Here is a 21,124-nt window from a genome sequence, read left to right on the forward strand (position 1 = left end):
ATACGTCTGCTTTATACCATGCTTTTCATGCGCTACCCATACTCAGAGCTGCGCCCATACCATGTTTTTTAGGTACCACTCACATCCAAAGCTGCATTCACTCATTTGTTGTTACATCATGTGTTGTACTCTGCTCCCACTCAAAACTGCATTTTCCTGTTCATTCCTACGTCATGGTTTACTCAATAATCTCACTGGGGCAGTCTGCACCCACCGCTCTGGTACCTCTCTCCTCACAAACATAACTGCGTTCTTTTCAGGCTTACGTTCCCTTCCTCGGTGGTCTGTTACATTCCATAGGCCTACTTTCTGTTAATCCTGGTTCACAATCACTCAGACTGGTCTCCTTTTTACTTCTGGTTCGTATTCACTCAGATTGGTCACCTGCCCCAGTTGACCAAACAGCTCCTCAGCGGAGGTCAGTGGGCCAATAGGAGCAAGTTTCCTGCTATGTTTTCACAAGCTGTTCATTTGTTTGTCACGATAAGAGACTTCTCTTAGCGACCTTGCAATGCATCAGACTCTTGTTTTTCTCCCATCTCTGTTTCAATTTCATGTTCATGTTTACGTTTATGGTTCGCGGTGGTTAGTGTTTTATGTATGCACGTGCTTCGGATTACTAATGTCTATATTTTCAACGCCTGTCGGCAGTCATGTTCCTTAGGCCACCTTCTAGCCAATCCAATCATTCAAGTTGCTGCATATCCCATCAGGTCCGGCTTACGTTTTAATTACTTATCGTCACCGCAACGTCATCCCTCTGGCTTAGGCGGCCCCATGACCGTTTTTTCATGTTTTGTTTGTTAGGGGTACGACATGGTTGTAGGCTGGTTAGTGTCCAAGGTTTGCTGTTGGAGGGGGTCATGGTTATGCGAGTGCCCAAGGCATTCTGGTGCTGCATAAGTGGTTTATTTAAAAAAATAAAAATCATAAGAGGCTCGCACAAGTGGCTCTAAGCTTATAGGACCTCACGATTGGCACCGACACTTGTAGTTCGCATGGCCATCTGATACTTTTTTCTGCCATAAGAGTCTCGCACGCATGGCTCCTGCCATAAGAGACTCGCATGCATGGCTCCTCCCCTAAGAGACTCGCACGAGTGGCTGTTCGCTTATAAGACCTCACAACTGGCATCGTCATTCGTAGTTCGCACATCTGATACTTGTTCCGCCCTAAGAGGCTCGCACGCATGGCTCCCGCCCTAAGAGACTCGCACACATGGCTCCCGCCATAAGAGGCTCGCTGGAGTGGCTCTTGGCTTAGAGGATTTCACAATTTTCATCGACATTGGTAGGTCATACGGCCATCTGATACTATTTTCCATGGCACACCTTTCAGAAGTTTTCTTTTGTTCATTTATATTTTACAGATTAGTACTTGCGGTTCATTTCAGCCTCATTTCATTAAGAAGCTTTACCCCATGTCTTTGTCTTTCTAGGTTATCGAGTCCCGGTTGATTACTAAACCCATTGGGTTAAGCCCCAATCTTTTCCCCAGCCATCCTTAATTCTTAAGGTTCGCATCCCGGCGGCTGCCCGGACCCATGGGCCCCTGGTGGTTGCTTCGGCCCCATGGCTTCAGGGGTCCGACCAATGGTTGTCTGTCCACCTGTGCAGCTATGCTTTTGGTTTTGAATGACTCACATCTTTACCTGCTTGCCAGCTTACGTTATTTAGGTTTCATTTTAGTTAATGTCCATTATTATCTACATTTTCCATTTCATCCACCATGACGGCCCACAATGAGATTGACCCTTGACCTCTGTAGGGGCAGGAACACATGAAGAGAGTTTAAATTCCCCTCCACCTCTCCACCTCTCCACCTCTCCACCTCCTCAGTGCTTTCCTGCCCCTACAGGGGCCAACATGTGGAGAGAGCCGTCCTATCTGGGGGGTAGTAACTTTATTCTTTTACAGAAATCTCCTGCTGTCCTCCCACGGCATGGGCTAAGGCTGGACAGCATGGAGCAACAAGGACCCTCGTCTCGGCTTATGCGGAGGCCTGCGGTCCTTCCTTAACTATAGACCCCCTTCCTTATATTGGGAAGCAGTCTGGGGTGCCAGCTTCACTGGGAGGTTCGCACGCTGCGTTCGGCGTCCTCCTCACTGAAAAACATGTGACCGGCCAGGGGAGTAGGTGCGGCGCATGGAGCGCAAACATTAGGAGGCGGGCCGCATGGATGCATGTATCTTTAGAGGGCTGATGCGGCGTAGGCACACGCCAACAGCCCGGAGCGCAGCTGGATGACGTCAGACGCTGGGCAAGATTTAAAAGAATCGCGGTTCCAGCCAGCCCTCGCCTGCAATCACCACGATGTCTGAGACACCTACTCCCCGCCAGGAAGGCTTCGATCCTTCGGCCATCAGTACCGTGAGTCCCCTCCGGGGGGGTTGTATTTCAAATTCAGCACTCTTAAGTCTAGTTGCTAATTACGGAATATCTGGTTTTTTCATCACTTCCAGGGCACTAAAGAGTCTAAAACTAAAGTGAGACTCATAAAATGTAAGGCTCCCAGAAAAATACAAGAAAAGACTGTGCAGATCCTGCACGGCAGAAATCTGGAAAGAAGAGCAACCAGATATTCTTACAGAAATGAAATCTTTCATTTTGGACGAGATAAAGTCTTCTTTGGCCACTGTCAGCTCCCGCCAGTAACCCCAACCCTCCCAAGAAACGCAAACTCTGTTATTTCCTCCTCTGATGCTGAGGATGTGGAAGAAGCCTCCGTCTCATCTAGACAGATACCTAACGAGGATCCCCTATCAGAAGGGGAAATCGTGGAGGAAGATAAAAAATATTTCTTCTCCTCAGATGAAATGGAGGAACTGCTGAGGGCTGTTAGGTCCACAATGGGGATTGAGGATACCCCTAAGCCCCGTACTGTCCAAGACGAGATGTTTGGGGGTCTTAGATCAAAAACTTCCATTGTTTTTCCAATAAACTAAAACATACGGGAAATGATCATGGAAGAGTGGTCCGATCCAGAGAAGAGGCTAGGGGTCCCCAAGGAGTTTAGAAATAGACTCTGCTTTGATCCAATGGAATGCAAATTATTTAATGAGACCCCTAAGGTTGACATACAGGTAGCCAAGGTGGTAAAGAGAACCGCTTTACCTTTTGAGGACTCCTCTCAGCTGGGCGATCTGATGGATCGAAAAGCGGATGGGCTCCTGAAAAGAACCTGGGAGTCGGCGATGTTCGGAGTCAAAACGAATATAGCGGCAACATCCGTAGCCAGGGCTATGAATATCTGACTAGGGGAACTTGACGAACACCTAAAAAATAAAACTTCTAGAGAAGAGATTAGGGATTCTATCCCGCTCCTCCGATCCGCTACAGCATTCTTAGCAGATGCTTCCACGGAATCCATCAGTTTTTCAGCAAAAGAAGCAGCTTTCTCTAATGCAACCCGGCGGGCACTTTGGATGAAGGCCTAGTCAGGGGACAAAGCATCCAAAGCCAAGCTCTGCTCTATCCCATTTTCAGGGGAATTTGTATTTGGGCCCACTCTAGATAAAATTCTAGAAAGAGCTGCTGATAAGAAAAAGGGTTTTCCGGAAGATAAGGAAACTAAAAAGAAGCCCTTTCGTCAGTTTCAACCTCAACAAAGATCTTACAGGGGTAAAGGAAAAACCGGAAGATGGAGCTACCCTAAAGGGGGAAGAGGGAGAGGCTTCATCCTCAATCCCCAAAACAGACAGACCAAACAACAATGACGCCAGAGTAGGGGGCAGACTGATGGGTTTTCTATCCTCATGGGATCAAATCACCTCAAATCCCTGGGCTCTAAACTTAATCTCCCAGGGTTACAAGATAGAATTCACATCAGTTCCCCCAAGAAGATTCTGTATCTCGGCCCAGAACAGAACTACCAAAGATATGGCAGGGTGTCCGAGACCTTCTAGGTGTAATTCAAAAGGTCCCAGTACTAGAAGAAAGGAGAGGATTCTATTCCAACCTCTTTCTAGTAAAAAAAAACAGACCAGTCTTTTCGAACCATAATAAATCTAAAGCCTTTAAAGGGTTTCTATCACTTCGTTTCACCTATTGAGCTTTCAGACACTAGCGATCCGCTAGTGTCTGCTTTATCTAACCATCCTAATATAAGAGCTTATTGTCCTGCCGTTTAGCTAAAAAAATAACTTATATAGATATGCAAATGAGCCTCTAGGTGCTATGGGGGCGTGATTAGCACCTAGAGGCTCCGTCTACCTTAACAAACTGCCGCCGCCCAGCGCGTCCCTCCAGCCCGCCCATCTCCTCCGGAATGCGATGCTCCTCGTATTCGGCGCATGCGCAGTGAATGTCTGATCGCTTCCCTGCTCAGACATCTCCACTGCGCCTGTTCCTCGGAGCACTATGACGTCATCGGCGCAGGCGCAGTGGAGATGTCTGAGCAGGGAAGCGATCAGACATTCACTGCGCATGCGCCGAATACGAGGAGCATCGCATTCCGGAGGAGATGGGCGGGCTGGAGGGACGCGCTGGGCGGCGGCAGTTTGTTAAGGTAGACGGAGCCTCTAGGTGCTAATCACGCCCCCATAGCACCTAGAGGCTCATTTGCATATCTATATAAGTTATTTTTTTAGCTAAACGGCAGGACAATAAGCTCTTATATTAGGATGGTTAGATAAAGCAGACACTAGCGGATCGCTAGTGTCTGAAAGCTCAATAGGTGAAACGAAGTGATAGAAACCCTTTAAACAGATCCATTCTGTACAGGAAATTCAGGATGGAAACCATCCCATCCACAATTCCTCTCATCCAAAAAGGGGCATTTATGTCGTCGATCGACCTCAGACACATATTACCATATCCCTATTCATCATCTCTCTCAAAAAATATTTACGGTTCGACCTAAAGGGGGTAGACGGTTCGATCCACCACTTTCAATACGTCGCCCTTCCATTCGGCATCTCCTCTGCACCCAGAAATTTCACATAAATCGTGGTAGAAATGGTGGCTTATCTTCGCCGAGAAGGTATAACGATTATCCCTTACCTCGACGACTTCCTGATTCTGGGCAGAACAGAAGAAGAAAACCTATCGGCAACTCAAAGGTTTTCAGAGATTCTAAAGCTTCTTGGTTGGATTATAAACATAAAAAAATCCACAATTACTCCATCCAGAAGAATAAGGTTCCTAGGGGTAGAACTGGACTCAACCTTACTAAAGACCTTTCTTTCACAGGACAAAACAGAGGTGCTGATAGAGAAGATCAAGATGTTTCAGAGTTCTCACAGGTGCTCCATCAGGAAAGCCATGAGCTTACTAGGAAGCCTAACAGCCTGCATACCCTCAGTCCCTTGGTGCCAGAGCCACACAAGAATAACCCAGAGTTGGATTCTCAGAGAGTGAAATGGAAAACAGGTAGACCTAGACAGAAGAATATGGATACCACAGTCCGTGAAAACGGATCTCAACTGGTGGAAGCAAAAAAGAAGACTACTCGGAGGTCTAGAATGGCGGATCCATCCTGTGGTTCAGGTAATAACGGATGCAAGTCTCGAGGGCTGGGGAGACAATTTTTTTCAGGATACCTGGCCAGAAGACATAAAAAGAAGGTCATCCAACTACAGAGAACTGTATGCTGTCCTCGAGGCGATAACAAGAGGAGAAGACCTGTTAAAAGGGTCAACAATTAAAGATACTGTCCGACAACACCACAACAGTGGCATATTTGAGGCACCAAGGAGGGACAAAGTCATGCCTGCTTGGGGGAGTGGCAAAAAGAATCTTCTCTTGGGCAGAAAAGAACACCTTATCGCTCTCCGCCGTCCACTTGAAAGGATGCGAAAATACAGTAGCAGACTACCTGAGCAGAGAAAGAATAGATCCGGGAGAATGGTCCCTGAACAGAGAAATCTTTCAGAAGATATCCGAAAGATGGGGTCATCTCGAAATAGACTTATTCGCTTCCAGACAAAACACTCAGAGCTCTTTTGCTCCCTAAATCCAGAGGACGGACCTTGGGCGATAGACGTCCTGTCAATACACTGGAGATGGAGACTAGCATACGCATTCCCTCCAATACCTCTAATCCCTCGAGTCATCCAGAAGTTCCTAGGAGAACCAACCACTCTCATCTTGATAGGCCCCCTGTGGCCAAAGAGAAGTTGGTTTTCTGCTCTGAAACAACTAGCATTGGAAGATCCTTGGGAGATCCCCTTTCAGAGAGACATGCTAGTCCAGGGCCCTCTTCTACATCCCGACCCAAAAATATTCAGACTAGCCATTTGGATCCTGAGAGCGAGACCTTAAGAAGTAGAGGCCTTTCAGATAGAGTGATCCTCACCCTCAGGGCCAGTAGGAAAAGGTTACATCTTCCATCTACCTAAAAATCTGGAAAAAATACCGCTCTTGATTAGGGGCGTATCACCCGGACACCTCCTCTCCTCCCATCAATAAAATTTTAGACTTCCTTCAAAATGGCTTGGAATTAGGATTGAGACCTAGTACCCTGAAAGTACAAATATCGGCTCTTAGCACCTTCTACGACTGCAGCCTAGCCAATCACAGATGGGTAAGGAGGATGGATAAGAAGTGAAGGCAAAAGGGCCAACAAGTGCTAAGCATCTCTGGGAACTCCTTCAAGACTGTTGGAAGACCATTTCAGGGGACTACCTCTTGAAGCTCATCAAGAGAATGCCAAGAGTGTGCAAAGCAGTAATTAAAGCAAAAGGTGGCTACTTTGAAGAACCTAGAATATGACTATTTTCAGTTGTTTCACACTTGTTTGTTATGTATATAATTCCACATGTCAATTCATATTTTTGATGCCTTCATAGTCATGAAAATAAAGAAAACTCTTTGAAAGGTGTGTCCAAACTTTTTGTCTGTACTGTGTATATATATATATATTTTTATTAATTTTTTGGGATGGGAATAGTACGGGCCGTCATGGTGGATGCAAGGAAACGGAATTACCGGTAAGTCTAATTGCGGTTTTTCCATTTCATCCACCATGACGGTCCACAATGAGAGGTAACAAATGACTAAAAGGGTGGGATATCGCCTGTAGAACCTTCCGGCCAAAAAGAGCTTCATTCGAGTCCGGAAGGCTAAGACGGTTATGTTTGTTATGTATATAATTCCACATGTGTTAATTCATAGTTTTGATGCCTTCAGTGTGAATCTTCAATTTTCATAGTCATGAAAATAAAGAAAACTCTTTGAATGAGAAGGTGTGTCCAAACTTTTGGTCTGTACTGTATGTGTGTATGTATGTGTATATTTTATATATATATATATATATATATATATATATATATATAATAATATAATTTTTTTTTTTTTTAATTGTGTGTATTTATATTACACGGGGAAGACTTAGGTGATAATATATTAAGGGATATGAATCAATATCTTTTTATTTTTTGTTCCACCTTTCGGGTAATTTGTAAAGCACTGAGGAGGTGGAGGGGTGGGGGGAATTTAAACTCTCTTCATGTGTTCCTGCCCCTACAGAGGTCAAGGGTCAATCTCATTGTGGGCCGTCATGGTGCATTCAAGGAAACTGAATTACCGGTAAGTCTAATTGCGGTTTTTCTGTCACATTTCCCTTCGTATTTTCAGGTCATGCAGTTGAACTCATGTTGGGGGTCACCTTCCACGTCGGCCAGGTCTCGTTCCTAACGATATTTCGCCTTGCATGTTATTCAGGCCACGTAGTTTATCTTAGGTATCGCCTGCCACATCGGTCAGGCTCATGGTTTAATTTCACCTGCACCTTATTCAGGTCACTTTTTATAGTTATAATTCTTAAAAATAAAAAATAAACAGCATCGGGGGCCCGACGACAGCTTTGGCCCCATGGCTTCGGGGGCCCGACGACAGCTTTGGCCCCATGGCTTCGGGGGCCCGACGACAGCTTTGGCCCCATGGCTTCGGGGGCCCGACGACAGCTTTGGCCCCATGGCTTCGGGGGCCCGACGACAGCTTTGGCCCCATGGCTTCGGGGGCCCGACGACAGCTTTGGCCCCATGGCTTCGGGGGCCCGACGACAGCTTTGGCCCCATGGCTTCGGGGGCCCGACGACAGCTTTGGCCCCATGGCTTCGGGGGCCCGACGACAGCTTTGGCCCCATGGCTTCGGGGGCCCGACGACAGCTTTGGCCCCATGGCTTCGGGGGCCCGACGACAGCTTTGGCCCCATGGCTTCGGGGGCCCGACGACAGCTTTGGCCCCATGGCTTCGGGGGCCCGACGACAGCTTTGGCCCCATGGCTTCGGGGGCCCGACGACAGCTTTGGCCCCATGGCTTCGGGGGCCCGACGACAGCTTTGGCCCCATGGCTTCGGGGGCCCGACGACAGCTTTGGCCCCATGGCTTCGGGGGCCCGACGACAGCTTTGGCCCCATGGCTTCGGGGGCCCGACGACAGCTTTGGCCCCATGGCTTCGGGGGCCCGACGACAGCTTTGGCCCCATGGCTTCGGGGGCCCGACGACAGCTTTGGCCCCATGGCTTCGGGGGCCCGACGACAGCTTTGGCCCCATGGCTTCGGGGGCCCGACGACAGCTTTGGCCCCATGGCTTCGGGGGCCCGACGACCGCTTTGGCCCCATGGCTTCGGGGGCCCGACGACAGCTTTGGCCCCATGGCTTCGGGGGCCCGACGACAGCTTTGGCCCCATGGCTTCGGGGGCCCGACGACAGCTTTGGCCCCATGGCTTCGGGGGCCCGACGACAGCTTTGGCCCCATGGCTTCGGGGGCCCGACGACAGCTTTGGCCCCATGGCTTCGGGGGCTCGACGACAGCTTCGGCTACATGGCTTCGGGGGCCCGACGACAGCTTTAGCCCCATGGCTTTGGGGGCCCGACGACAGCTCCGGTCCCATGGCTTCGGGGACCCGACGACAGCTTCGGCCCCATGGCTTCGAGGGCCCGACGACTGTTTTCAGTCCTGCTGGGCTGATTGCCTGGTTGGTTGTACATCTGGGCTGATTTGGCCCGTATGTATCGCATACATACCTGCTTCCCTAATTTCCTAATAATCCCTGTTGATCGCTCACTTTGTCATGTCTTACACAGATATTTCGTCTTGCTTTAATTGTTCATGCTTTTGTTCAGGTCCTGCCAGAGGAAGAACAAGTAGGGCAATTCCCTCTAGCATTTCAGTCTCTGATCGTAGTTGATCATATCTTGTCAACCAGGTCCCCGCGCAAAGTCTTTGCCTTTTTACCACGACCAGGAATTAATTTTCGCCGGTAGGTTCATTGCATTGCATTCCCTCACTCATGGGAGAGCATAGACAGAATCTTGTATATTATGGCTTCGTAGCTTCTTTCCACACTAACCTCAGACTCCCTACAACCACGTTGAATCGGGTTTTGGACAAGGTCCAGCATTTCCTCACGGTAGAAGATTCAGATAGTAGGTCGGTCTTCACGTCTCAAGCGTTAAAACAATTCTCAGGGGCACACAGTAGAACAACGCGCGGACCATGGCTAGCAGATAGCTGTTGTCTGGGGAACTATTCAAGGATTCTCTTCCTATCTACATGGTTCTTTTTGGCCCTCATTCCTGCATAGTCTAGGCAGTTAGGTTTTGGTCCCTCGATCTCCTGAGGCTAGGGCATTGCCAGTACTCTCACTAGAACCAAAACTTTACAAGGTTCAGTTGGTTTTTATGATCTATTTCACAACGTATTCCCGTTCCTCCATTCTGCTTTGGGGCAGTATCCGCAATATTGAGCATCATGTCTCTGGCCTTGTCATCCACAAGATGGGTTGCAGGTCTCCTTCTGGTCTTGCCTCATACACCCCGAATTTTCGCTCTAGATCCCTGACGCCTTGCAGGTGGCTTGGTAATTAGTTTGCACATGCAATTCGAGTTCGTCTTCTACCCTACTTGGCTTGGTTTTTGCCCACTTACAGGCCTACCCACGATTATGGCTTAGGGCACACAACAAGCCATTTAGTCAGGTTAGCTAAGACACGCCTAGCTGGGTTAGGTTGTTCCCGTTGTTTCTCTCCCTAGGGTTCTTCGGATATCACTTGGTCGTGGAGGTTACTGTTAAGGCAGCTGTGTACTGTGGAGGTCACTGTTAAGGGAGAGAGGTACTGTGGCAGTCACTGTTAAAGGGGTGGGTACTGTGGAGGTCTCTCTAAAGGGGGCAAGGAACAGTGGAGGTTACAGTTAAGGGGACGGTCCTCTATGGAGGTCCGTGTTAAGGGCAGGTTGCTGTAGAGGTCACTGTTAAGGGGGTGATGTGTTGTGGAGGTCATATTTTAAGGGAATGGAGCACTGTGGAGGTTAGTGTTAAGGGAACGGGTTATTGTGGAAATCACTGTTAAGGAGATGACTTACTGTGGAGCTCACTGTTAAAGGGGCGGTTGCTGTGGAGGTCACTGTTAAAGGGGTGGCCAGAGTGGGCACTGTGGAGGTTACTGTTAAAGGGGTGGGGACTGTGGAGGTTACTATTAAAAGGGCAGCTGCTTTGGAGGTCACTGTTAAGGGGGCAGGTTATTGTGGAAATCACTGTTAAGCAGACTGGGTACTGTGGAGTTCATTAATAAAGGGGCAGCAGCTGTGGATGTCACTATTAAAGGGGTGGGTGCTGTAAATTTTACTGTTAAGGGGGCAGGCCACTGTGGAGGTCACTGTTAAAGGGGCAGCTGCTGTGGAAGTAACTGTTAAGGCAGCGGGGTACTATGAGGTCACTGTTAAGGGAGCAGGGTACTGTGGAGGTCACTTTTAAGGGGGCAGGGGACTGTGGAGGCCACTCTTAAAGGTGCAGCTGCTGTGGAAGTAACTGTTAAGGCAGCGGGGTACTGTAAAGTCACTGTTAAGGGAGCAGAGTACTGTGGAGGTCACTGTTAAGGGTCGGGTGCTGTAGAGGTCACTCTTATGGGGGATACTGTCGATATCTTTTACTCTCAGAAACAAACATTAAATGAAATAGATGAAATATACCCGTGCAAAGCCGGGTCCTTCTGCTGGTAATATATAAAACTCCTGATAAGAATATTGAATTCAATTGCATTCAGTATATGCATTTTTATCAGGATAAGCAATAAAAATAGATCAAACTAGTTAAGGGGGTGGGGGACTGTGGAGGTCACTTATAAAGGGGCAGCCGCTGTGGAGGTGACTGTTAAAGGGGTGGTAACTGTTAAGGGGGCAGGGGACTGTGGAGGCCACTATTAAAGGGGCAGCTGCTGTAGAGGTCACTCTTTTATAGGGGATACTGTCGATATCTTTTAACCTCACAGACAAACATTAAATGAAATATATGAAAGAAACCCGTGCAAAGCCAGGTCCTTCTGCTGGTAATATATAAAACTCCTGATAAGAATATTGAATTCAATTGCATTCAGTATATGCATTTTTGTCAGGATAAGCCATAAAAATAGACAAAACTAGTGATGAGCAAATTGGTACGACTCAGAAAAAGTTCATCTCTGAGGGGTTGCCTTCACAGATGAAGAAGCACCCAGCTGCCTCTTGATTGACAGGGCCAGACATGTTGTCAGGCCCTGACAATCCCGCTCCGAATTGAGGTGCATACGCAGAGGCTCTGCTTCCGCTACTGGAGCAGCCACTGTGAATGTACCATTACACTGGAAAGTCGCCACTGAGAAAGCAGAACCTCTGCACATACGCCACTGCTCAGCAGTTCAGGAGCGAGATTGTCAGGACCAGTCGATATGTTACGGACTTGTTAATCAATCGACAGGAGAAGCATCCTCAGCTTTGGGGACTCCTCGCAGGTGTCGAATTTTGCTTGATAAGATGAAATAAAAATATTACAAATATTACAAAAATGAATGAATTTATTGAATTAATTTAAAAATAAAAGAACTAAATATGTTTGGTGATCAAGACAGCAAGTTATGTAAATTTTGAAAGGATTAATCTAAAAATACAATATCCTTACTTTGTCATCCATAGCTTGTATCTTTTATCCTCTTATCTCTTAATGCTTATGTACCATAGAAAGATTTAAACTTAAATTTGTTTATTGCAGGCCTGTGGTAAAATCCCTTAAAGAAACAGGATTGGTCGAGCCAGAGTTTTTTGAAGAAGTCAGCATTTATTTCAGTGATATTGTTGGATTTACTACAATCTGCAAATATAGTACACCTATGGAGGTTGTGGATATGCTGAATGATGTGTACAAAGATTTTGATCGCATTTTAGATCATCATGATGTCTACAAGGTATTAAACTGAGCAGTTAGTTATTGTAAGTGATTGTGTACTCATGGTGGGGTCGGCAATGACAGACTATCAGACTTCAGGAGTTAAAAGTCTAAAGAGTGCTTTATTTTTCACGAAGCACATTACAGGGCATCCAAGTTAACTATCACTTGCTGAAGCCACAGCACATAACATAAAAAAAATCTAAACCAACACCTGTCTGTCTGGGCATTACCTAATAAAGAGAAACATCTCTATCTCAGCTGCAGTTCAGTAAGTCAGGGAATCAGGCTTCACACAGCCTCACAGTCAAACAGGCTCCATGCTCTGACCATGACTGAAGCTATGAGATGGCTATTTATTCACCAATAAGGATCCCAGTAGCTACACCTGGGATCTCTTCAGGCTAGGGGGAATAGCCGTTCTGGAGCCATTCCCACTACCAACCTACCCACCAGTCTAACTAAATCCAGCCCAGAACCAAGATTTGAAGGGAACCTGTCATGTGGATATTTGATTATAATCTAACTAATTATATACAATCATTAACTACTAAAAAGTGCCTTAGATGTATTCACTTACTGGTGTGACAGATGGTTACCTCATAATATACACACAAAGATGCCACATGCCGCATGCTAATGAGCTGATTTGAGTCCAGCGTGATGTCATTGAGTCCAGCGTTTATTTAATTAACAGCTATAGCCACTCCCCTGCCCAACTGCTGCTGATTCATATGGAAAATAATTGTCAATCAGCAGCAGGTAGGCGGGGAGAGTCATGAGCTCATGAATATTCATGACTCATCATTATCAGCTGGAGCTTTTCAATACAAGATGTTGGCAGATTGACTGGGTCAATTAAAGAAAGTGACCCAGTATTTTGCTAAGAGAATCAGTCACTTATTTATGTTGCCCTTAGTTAGGACACCATAAAACTGGTGACAGGTTCCCTTTAAATAACCTGTCTCAGCAAACTGATTTGCTGAGACTATAAATTTTTCTGGATTCTCTTATCTCACCCAGGTGAGAAATATACACCACTTCCAGCACTTTACCATATACTTTATTACATTGTTACATTACATACACTACATCTTGTATTTGAACAAGTTAAAAACATGGGTCCGTCAGCTCCAACCTATAATCCTAAATTGGTAAATTCTAAATGCTTATCAATGTGCAACCCCACCTAGAATTACAAAGCATTTTGTAAATTCTGCACCACCTCAAACAGCACTGCTATAACAAGTAACATACATTTTTTTTTTAAAGAGTAACTACACTTTTTTAAATTTTTGATATGCAATAGGGCCTTATCAGAAGTGTTGATCGTCAGGGGTCCCAGCTCTGAGACCCCCACCAACTACTAGAACAAGGGGTCAGAAGCGCTGAGTCGAGCGCAGCTTCTCCTCGCTGCTGAGCGTGAGACTGTAGACAAACTCAATAGAAAATCTACAGTCTCGCGCTCAGCAGCGAGGAGAATCTGCACTCGGCTAAGTGCTTCTGACCACTCGTTCTAGCAATCAGTGGGGGTCTCAGAGCTGGGCCCCCTGCCGTTAAACACTTCTGATATGTCTCTAGGACATATCAAAAATTGAAAAAGTGTAGTTACTCTTTAAGATCCCATTGGTATCCAGATAGTACCGCATTCAAAAGCTAGTGTGCATTAGATGATGAAGGCTAGTAAGTCTAAACAGCTATATTGGAATAAAAGACTGTTGCTGTGGTTGTGGATGCATATTTGTCCAACAAAGTCAGGAAGGAACAATATACACTTTTGCATATTATCCCAGAATAACAATTCCTTGGTGTGTGAATATGAGCTGGAAGGGAATACACTATATAAGTACCTTCTGCTTTTAGAACACCTTACTCATTCTAACCTTGTGTATTAAAAAGTCACATTCTATAAGAGGTAATAGTAATAAACATACAATATATCAGTCTATAGTGCCAACAAGTATAAACATGAAAAAAATAAAGATTGCTTTACAATATCCGTTCACAAGATCAATCTCTCTAAAACGTAATTCCAATGGATTCCCTATGAAAATGGAAGAACTGATGGGTATTTGATTTCATTTTCTAAAACAGATTGGGCCATACAAGACCATGTTTACACAGTCTAGATTTGGTGTGGCTTCTCTCTAGTTGAACAACAGACTCCTGCTTTTTGTCAGTTTTTCAGGACTTGATTTACCACTTGCAGACCACTTGCTGACTAAAAAATGTCTGGGCGATCCGCAGTTAACTTTGCAAGGACTTTCCTGAACGTCCTTTCAGAGTTAACGGCGGCACGGAGATTGTGCAGCTGTGGGGGCAGAGAGCCTGCTGTCAGTGACAGATGGGCTTCCCGTAGACATTTTTTGTACCATCCTTGCCTTCTCCATCACTGTATATACAGGGCTCAATGAGTGCCTCTTCCTGCTCCAAACCCAGCGATCATGTGATTACCTGGGGCTGGTTATTAGCAGACTCAGATCAGCTCTGCAGCGAGTCTCAACATCTTTGTACAACGACTCTGCGGGCTGTATTCCTTCTGAAACTAGGGCTAGTATATCAACCCCAGTTAGGCTGAGTTCACCCTTGAGTTATTTGGTCAGTTATTTCCATCAGTTAGGGCTCATTCAGACGGCCGTATGCTGTCCGCAAAAATACTGAATGCTATCCGTTTTTTTGCGGATCCGCAAAAAAACGGATCTGCAAAAAACGGATAGCATTCAGTATTTTTGCGGACCCATAGACTTCAATGGGGCCATGTCCTGATTTTCACGGACAAGTATAGGACATGTTTCATTTTTTTTGCGGATCCGCAAAAAAACGGATAGCATTCAGTATTTTTGCGGACCGCATACGGCCGTCTGAATGAGCCCTTATTTGGAGCCAAAACCAGGTGGCAGGTGTGGGTCAAAAACATAGAACAGGTGAAAATTTGTCCATAATACTTTATTTCTGTCTAGGCTTCACTACTGTTTTTGGCTCACAACAACTGATGGAAATAACTGAAGTGTGAACTCAGCCTAACTCGGGTTGATAATAAAAATGCCACCACACACCCCATTGTGGCTTCTAGCCCCGCCCCTGGCAATAATAAACGATATATCTCTCTATACCAAAATGACCGTTTTAGAAATTAGATATAATTTACAAAAGTATTTTAGTTGCACCTTGTGCACATGTTGAGGCATTATTCTTCATAATATCAGTATTTTGTTAATATTTTTTTTTTTTTCATTTTTACTATATTTTTTACTTTCATTTCTCATTTGTTCTCATTTGCTGTTTGTATATGCTTTTTTGGTGCTGATATTATACAAATTAAGGCTCTGGCTGAAGTGGTCATATTAATTTTAGCAATATAATATAAGCTTAAATGTTTATTTCCTACTTAGGTTGAAACAATTGGAGATGCTTATATGGTGGTCAGTGGTCTTCCTAATCGAAATGGAAATCGACATGCAGTAGATATATGTAGGATGGCTTTGGATATTCTTAGTTTTATGGGGTCTTTCGAATTGAATCATTTGCCTGGTTTACCTGTATGGATCCGGATTGGAATTCACTCAGGTATGCATCGTTCTGTAGAAAATATCTGGTGTTTCTGAATGAGGTTTTCTCTTGGGTTTTTGAAGCTCAGACTCCCATACAAATGTTATAATATTTCCATGTACATTCACTTAACTAATTGGACAATAAAATCCGCTCCAAAGTCATATTTTAGCTAAGCACACCACCATGTATGGTAGGTGTATTCCCGTTTCACAACCAATCTGACATTGATGAGCCCAGGATAGGTCATCAAAATTAGATTGGTGGGGTCCAATTCCCAGCATCCCTGCCGATCAGCTGTTTTATACGGCTGTGGACCTTGCATGATCACCGCATTTTCTTCAGTTTTTACCTGCACACTGTCTGCATTATTGCAATCGTGTAGGGTAATTACAGCTTCCTCTCCAATTCATGTGAATGGGACAAAAATCTATAACTATCCTGAGGATATGTCATCGATTTTTGCCATACATTTTTACGTATATGTTGGGGGGGAGGGAAAAGTGCAGCATCCAACGCTTTTCTATCCTGTAGAGTCCAGTAGAAAAAATGTATACGTTTAACATATAAATTTTTCTTTCAAACTCTATGATGAAGGATGCCACTGTATGTATACATGAAATGGTTAGCAAAATCTATGAACTCGGCCTTAGGGTACTTTCACACTTGCAGCAGAGTAATCTGGAAATATGCATGCAAACGGACAGCATTTGTAGACGGATCAGTTTTACGCGCTGACCGGAAGGACTGATCCGGCATTGTGGTATTTTCAATGCCGGTTCCGGCACTAATACATTCCTATGGAAAAATATGCTGGCATTCAGGAAAGTGTTCAGTTTTTTGGGCCGGAGATAAAACCGCAGCATGCTGCGGTATTATCTCCGTCCTGAACAGTCAAAATGACTGAACTGAAGACATCCTGATGCATCCTGAACGGATTGCTCTCCATTCAGAATGCATGGGGATAAAACTGATTAGTTCTTTTCCGGTATAACGCTAGTGTGAAAGTACCCTAACCCTTTAAGTTTTATTTATTTTTAGATAGGTGTAAAGCAGAGGAGAGCCTATAGGGTTAATTACTGCAGCAGGAGTCAGGACTGTCCACACTGGTCAATGTGACCCCTGGGACAGATCTTGTGCAGGTCCACAGCATTAGATCTGTCTTTGTTATTAACAGGGAGCAGAGCTGAACAATTTTAGTCATGTCCCATCCTTTTACCTCAGAGGTAGTCTATCTGGAGCATCCAGCACATGCCTCGGGTCCCATATGAAAGAATATATATGCACTACAGTAAGCAGAGCTGAGGCTCCTGTTTGACCCTAAGGCCTCTTTCACATTTTCCACGCGGGTGCAATGCGTGAGGTGAACGCATTGCACCCGCACTGAATCCGGACCCATTCATTTCTATGGGGCTGTGCACATGAGCGGTGATTTTAACGCATCACTTGCGCGTTGCTTGTAAATCGCAGCAGGCCCCATAGAAGTGAATCGGGCTGCGTGAAAATCGCAAGTGCTGTAAGCCGGATTGGGGCAGATGCACACTGGCGCAATATTAATAGTTCTTAGCTCGTGACGCCAGTTGCAGCTTGCACAGGTACTGTAGCCGGGCCCTTTAAGATGTTATAGCTCACGTACTAGGTAAGGAATGCCAGAGTGGGGATAGTGTCTCTGTGTATGTCAACGGTGTCTCCTACCTTGGTACGGCTGGACTCCTGGATCCTGGCTCACATGCAATAAATTGAGTGTGGTTAATAGGAGTAATTGAGGAATGAATGAGATCCAAACAGGTAATATGATCCAACTTGTCTTTACTTAATGGGTGCAGCATAAATCCATATGAGTACAGCAATAGTCTTTAGGTCCCAGCAGGTATTGGCAATGTATGGCAGGGGTTAATGCCTCTTCTGCTCCTATACTATATGCCTGGAGAATCTGGCAGGTATTTATCTTCTGCTCTGTCTGTCGTCTGCTTGATATGGGCCTGACTAGCTGAAGGAGGAATTTGGCTTCTCCTGGTCTTTGGATTAAACACTCACAGTTCTGCTCGCAGGGAATGGCTTCCTGGAGATCTGTAGATCTGGAGATGGCTGCTTGCTTGTCAACCAGCACTGAGGTAGGTGACTCAGGCTGGGAAGAGGGATCCTGGGCCTCAGCCGAGGTCTGGATCCTAGGTTGGGATCCCTGTGTCTGGGAGCTCCAGCTAACACAGCCTTCCCCAAGGAGGGGGCTGGTACACACTGGATCTAACTGGTTTCCTCCCTCCCTATGAGGCAGGATGTGGGAACATTCCACACCTCCTCAAAGAGGCGGGAGCTACATTGGAATGAACTATTCCAGTCTAGCTATACTAAACTGAACTAAACACATTGCTGCCACCTGCTGGTGTACATGGAAATTACAGCATAATATATGAAACAGGCATAGAAAATACATATAATGGAAAATGCAATGTTAGACTACACAAGATGACAATACATATGCACCTGACATGTTGTAGCAGGGAGAAAGAGTTTAGTGACATACTTCAGGATGTTACACAAGCATCCGCAAGCAAGTGCGGATGCGGTGCGATTTTCATGCATGGTAGCTAGGAGACGATCGGGATGGGGACCCGATCATTATTATTTTCCCTTACAACATGGTTATAAGGGAAAATAATAGCATTCTTAATACAGAATGCTAAGTAAATTAGGGATGGAGGGCTTAATTTATTATTATTTTTTAAATAATTAAACTCCCCTTATCCACTTGTTCGAGCTGCCCGGCTCGTCTTCTTTCTTCTTCTTTGATGACCTAGGAGGAAAAGGACCTTTGGTGACGTCACTGCGCTCATCACATGGTCCATCACATGGTCCATCATCATGTTGATAGATCATGTGATGGACCATGTGACGAGTGCAGTGACGTCACCAAAGGTCCTTTTCCTCCCAGGTCATCAAAGAAGAAGAAAGAGAAGCCGGGCTGCGCGAACAAGTGGATCAGTTAAGTTTAATTATTTTGTATTTTTTTTAAACGCTCCATCTCTAATTTACTTAGCATTCTGTATTAAGAATACTATTATTTTCCCATATAACCATGTTATAAGGGAAAATAATAAAAACTACACAACACCAAACCCAAACTTGAACTTCTGTGAAGAAGTCCGGGTTTGGGTCTGGGTACCAAACATGCAGATTTTTCTCACGCGCGTGCAAAACGCATTAAAATGCTTTGCACTTGCGTGGAAAAATCGTGCATTTTCCCGCGACGCACCCGCATCCTATCCGACCCCCACACGCGGCGCCCGTGTGAAAGAGGCTTAACAGCTGTAAATTCAGTCACCCTGCAAACAGCCTGTCTTCCTGTCAGCTCCTCTCTCCTCAGCTCTGCTCAATCATGCAGAGCACTTCTGCTGCTGCTTCCTTCTGACCTCTCACCCAGCCTAGGAATAGTGTGAAGGAAGTGACCGGCAGTGCTGGGGGTAAACAAGAAAAGAGAAGTGCAGGAGGACCTAGAGGAGGGTCAGCATGAGGGACATCACTGCTGATAAAAGTAAATACAAGGCTGCTAGCTGTGGGAGAAAACTTCTACTAAAGACATCACAGAGCGGCGGGCACATCAGGCAGTGAGCTGCTACCTGATTGGAGGAAGCGGCTGCTCACTCTCCTCTCCCTCCCTCCTTCCAGCCCAGTGCTGCACATAGTGCCAAATGAAAATGTAAATATGTAATGGCACTGGGGCGTTTGGGGTGGCAATGGGCCCCTCATTGACACTGGGCCCGGGGCTGCCGACCCAAACGCCCTATTGTAATCAGCCATTGCCGGTATTTATCTCTCTACTATTACTAATGAAGCGTGTATTCAGGTCGGAAAGGGGGCGGAGCCATGCAGCCTGGTCGGGCCCCATAGCCAGTGAGTGGTCTGCCTATATTGACGGTATGCCACTGCAGAATACCCCTTTAAACATAGTCATTGTGAAATTACTGTATGGTAATGGTTTCTTTTAATTTGTCTACAAAACAGGATGTATGTGCACTGTACGTGGGGTTGAACTGTTCTATGCACCATTGTTCTGCCAGTACAGCCGCCCAGTGCCTCCCCTGCTTGTTTGGCCCCACCTCATTGATTTCATTTCCCCACCTCATTGATTTCAGAGCTAGGAGTGACTAGGCAGTGGATGACTGGGACTGTTAGGTTGACCATACACTTAAGATTAACGTCGTCCGGAGTGGCAGATTTCAGCCATTCCATCTGATTGTCATTTGAAAAACTACTGTGATTGCTGATGGCAAACTCTTGTCTTCCTAAAATGTAATCCGCCATGCTGGTAAACTTCAGCCATTCATTGGCCAAAGCTGCATATTGATGACAAGATCGGCTGAATTCAGCCGATCACTTGTCATTGTGCTCAAGCACCTTATAAAAACTGACTTCCCTAGTCGGCAAGTTTTGTTGGTGGGATTGTTCGTACGAATGATCCCATGGACGACCGATAGTCCACAATGCAGCCGACCATTATCTCAACTGTATGGCTTGCCTTACTCAAACAAGGAAGGTGCGAGCTGGCATTACTGAAAGTGCCCAGAATATCACGGCTCCACCCAAAATGTACGTAAAACTTGTTTTGCAGACATATTAAAAGAAAGATTTCTTATTATTAGCATATAGTATATTCACTAAAAAATTATGCTTATGTTGAGGGTCACCTACCTAAATGGCAGTATGCTTTGTTAGAAAGTGATTGTGGAGCTGACAGACCTTTGGTTGTGCAGTTCGAAATGATGCATTTCTGCACGCTAATACCACTTTCCCTAAAATAATCAATACTTTAGATTGGATGTGGTGTGATTAATTGGTTTATCATATTTGCTCTGTTCAGGACCATGTGCTGCTGGTGTTGTTGGAATTAAGATGCCAAGATACTGCCTTTTTGGTGACACTGTTAATACAGCTTCACGGATGGAGTCTACAGGATTACGTAAGATTCATTCAAAATTACAAAATAAATCTTTTAAATGAAAGAGAATAATATATCTTAGAAATCTTTGACTACAAATGCATTTACTATAGATTGCCTTTGTTTTGAATGATACTATATACTACTTAAGTAATGCTACTTCAGTAGTAACTACTGTGCATGCACAGTGATGTGCCTGGATTTGACAACCAACCCTTGCAGCCAATCACTATCCCTAGCTGTAGACTGCTGAGGAAATTGATTGTCTGCAGAGGTTATGTGCTGTGGTCCAGGCACACCACCACTGCTGTTGAAGACGAATAGCGGCTGGAGTACTGGACCAGCACAGCAGAGAATGGCGCTGAAGAAAAGCACAAACATATATATTTTTTTATTTTAATACAAAGTAGGAATTGTCTTAGATTTTTATTTATCTTGGACAGCCCCATTAACCCTTTCTACCCCAGGCCAGTTTTCACCTTCCTGGCCATGGCAATTTT

At 45.4% G+C, this 21,124-nt stretch overlaps 1 protein-coding gene across 1 annotated transcript in view; it reads left to right on the forward strand.

The window, feature by feature from the left end:
* Positions 1-21,124, forward strand: part of GUCY2C (guanylate cyclase 2C) — a 715,850-nt gene that overhangs the window by 612,959 nt on the left and 81,767 nt on the right. The window contains 3 exon segments of the mRNA XM_040408779.1: positions 11,966-12,158; positions 15,532-15,706; positions 20,547-20,645. Coding sequence (XP_040264713.1) covers positions 11,966-12,158; positions 15,532-15,706; positions 20,547-20,645 — 467 coding nt within the window.

The sequence above is a fragment of the Bufo bufo genome, chromosome 9 (genome assembly GCF_905171765.1).
Source record: "Bufo bufo chromosome 9, aBufBuf1.1, whole genome shotgun sequence".
NCBI lineage: Eukaryota > Metazoa > Chordata > Amphibia > Anura > Bufonidae > Bufo > Bufo bufo.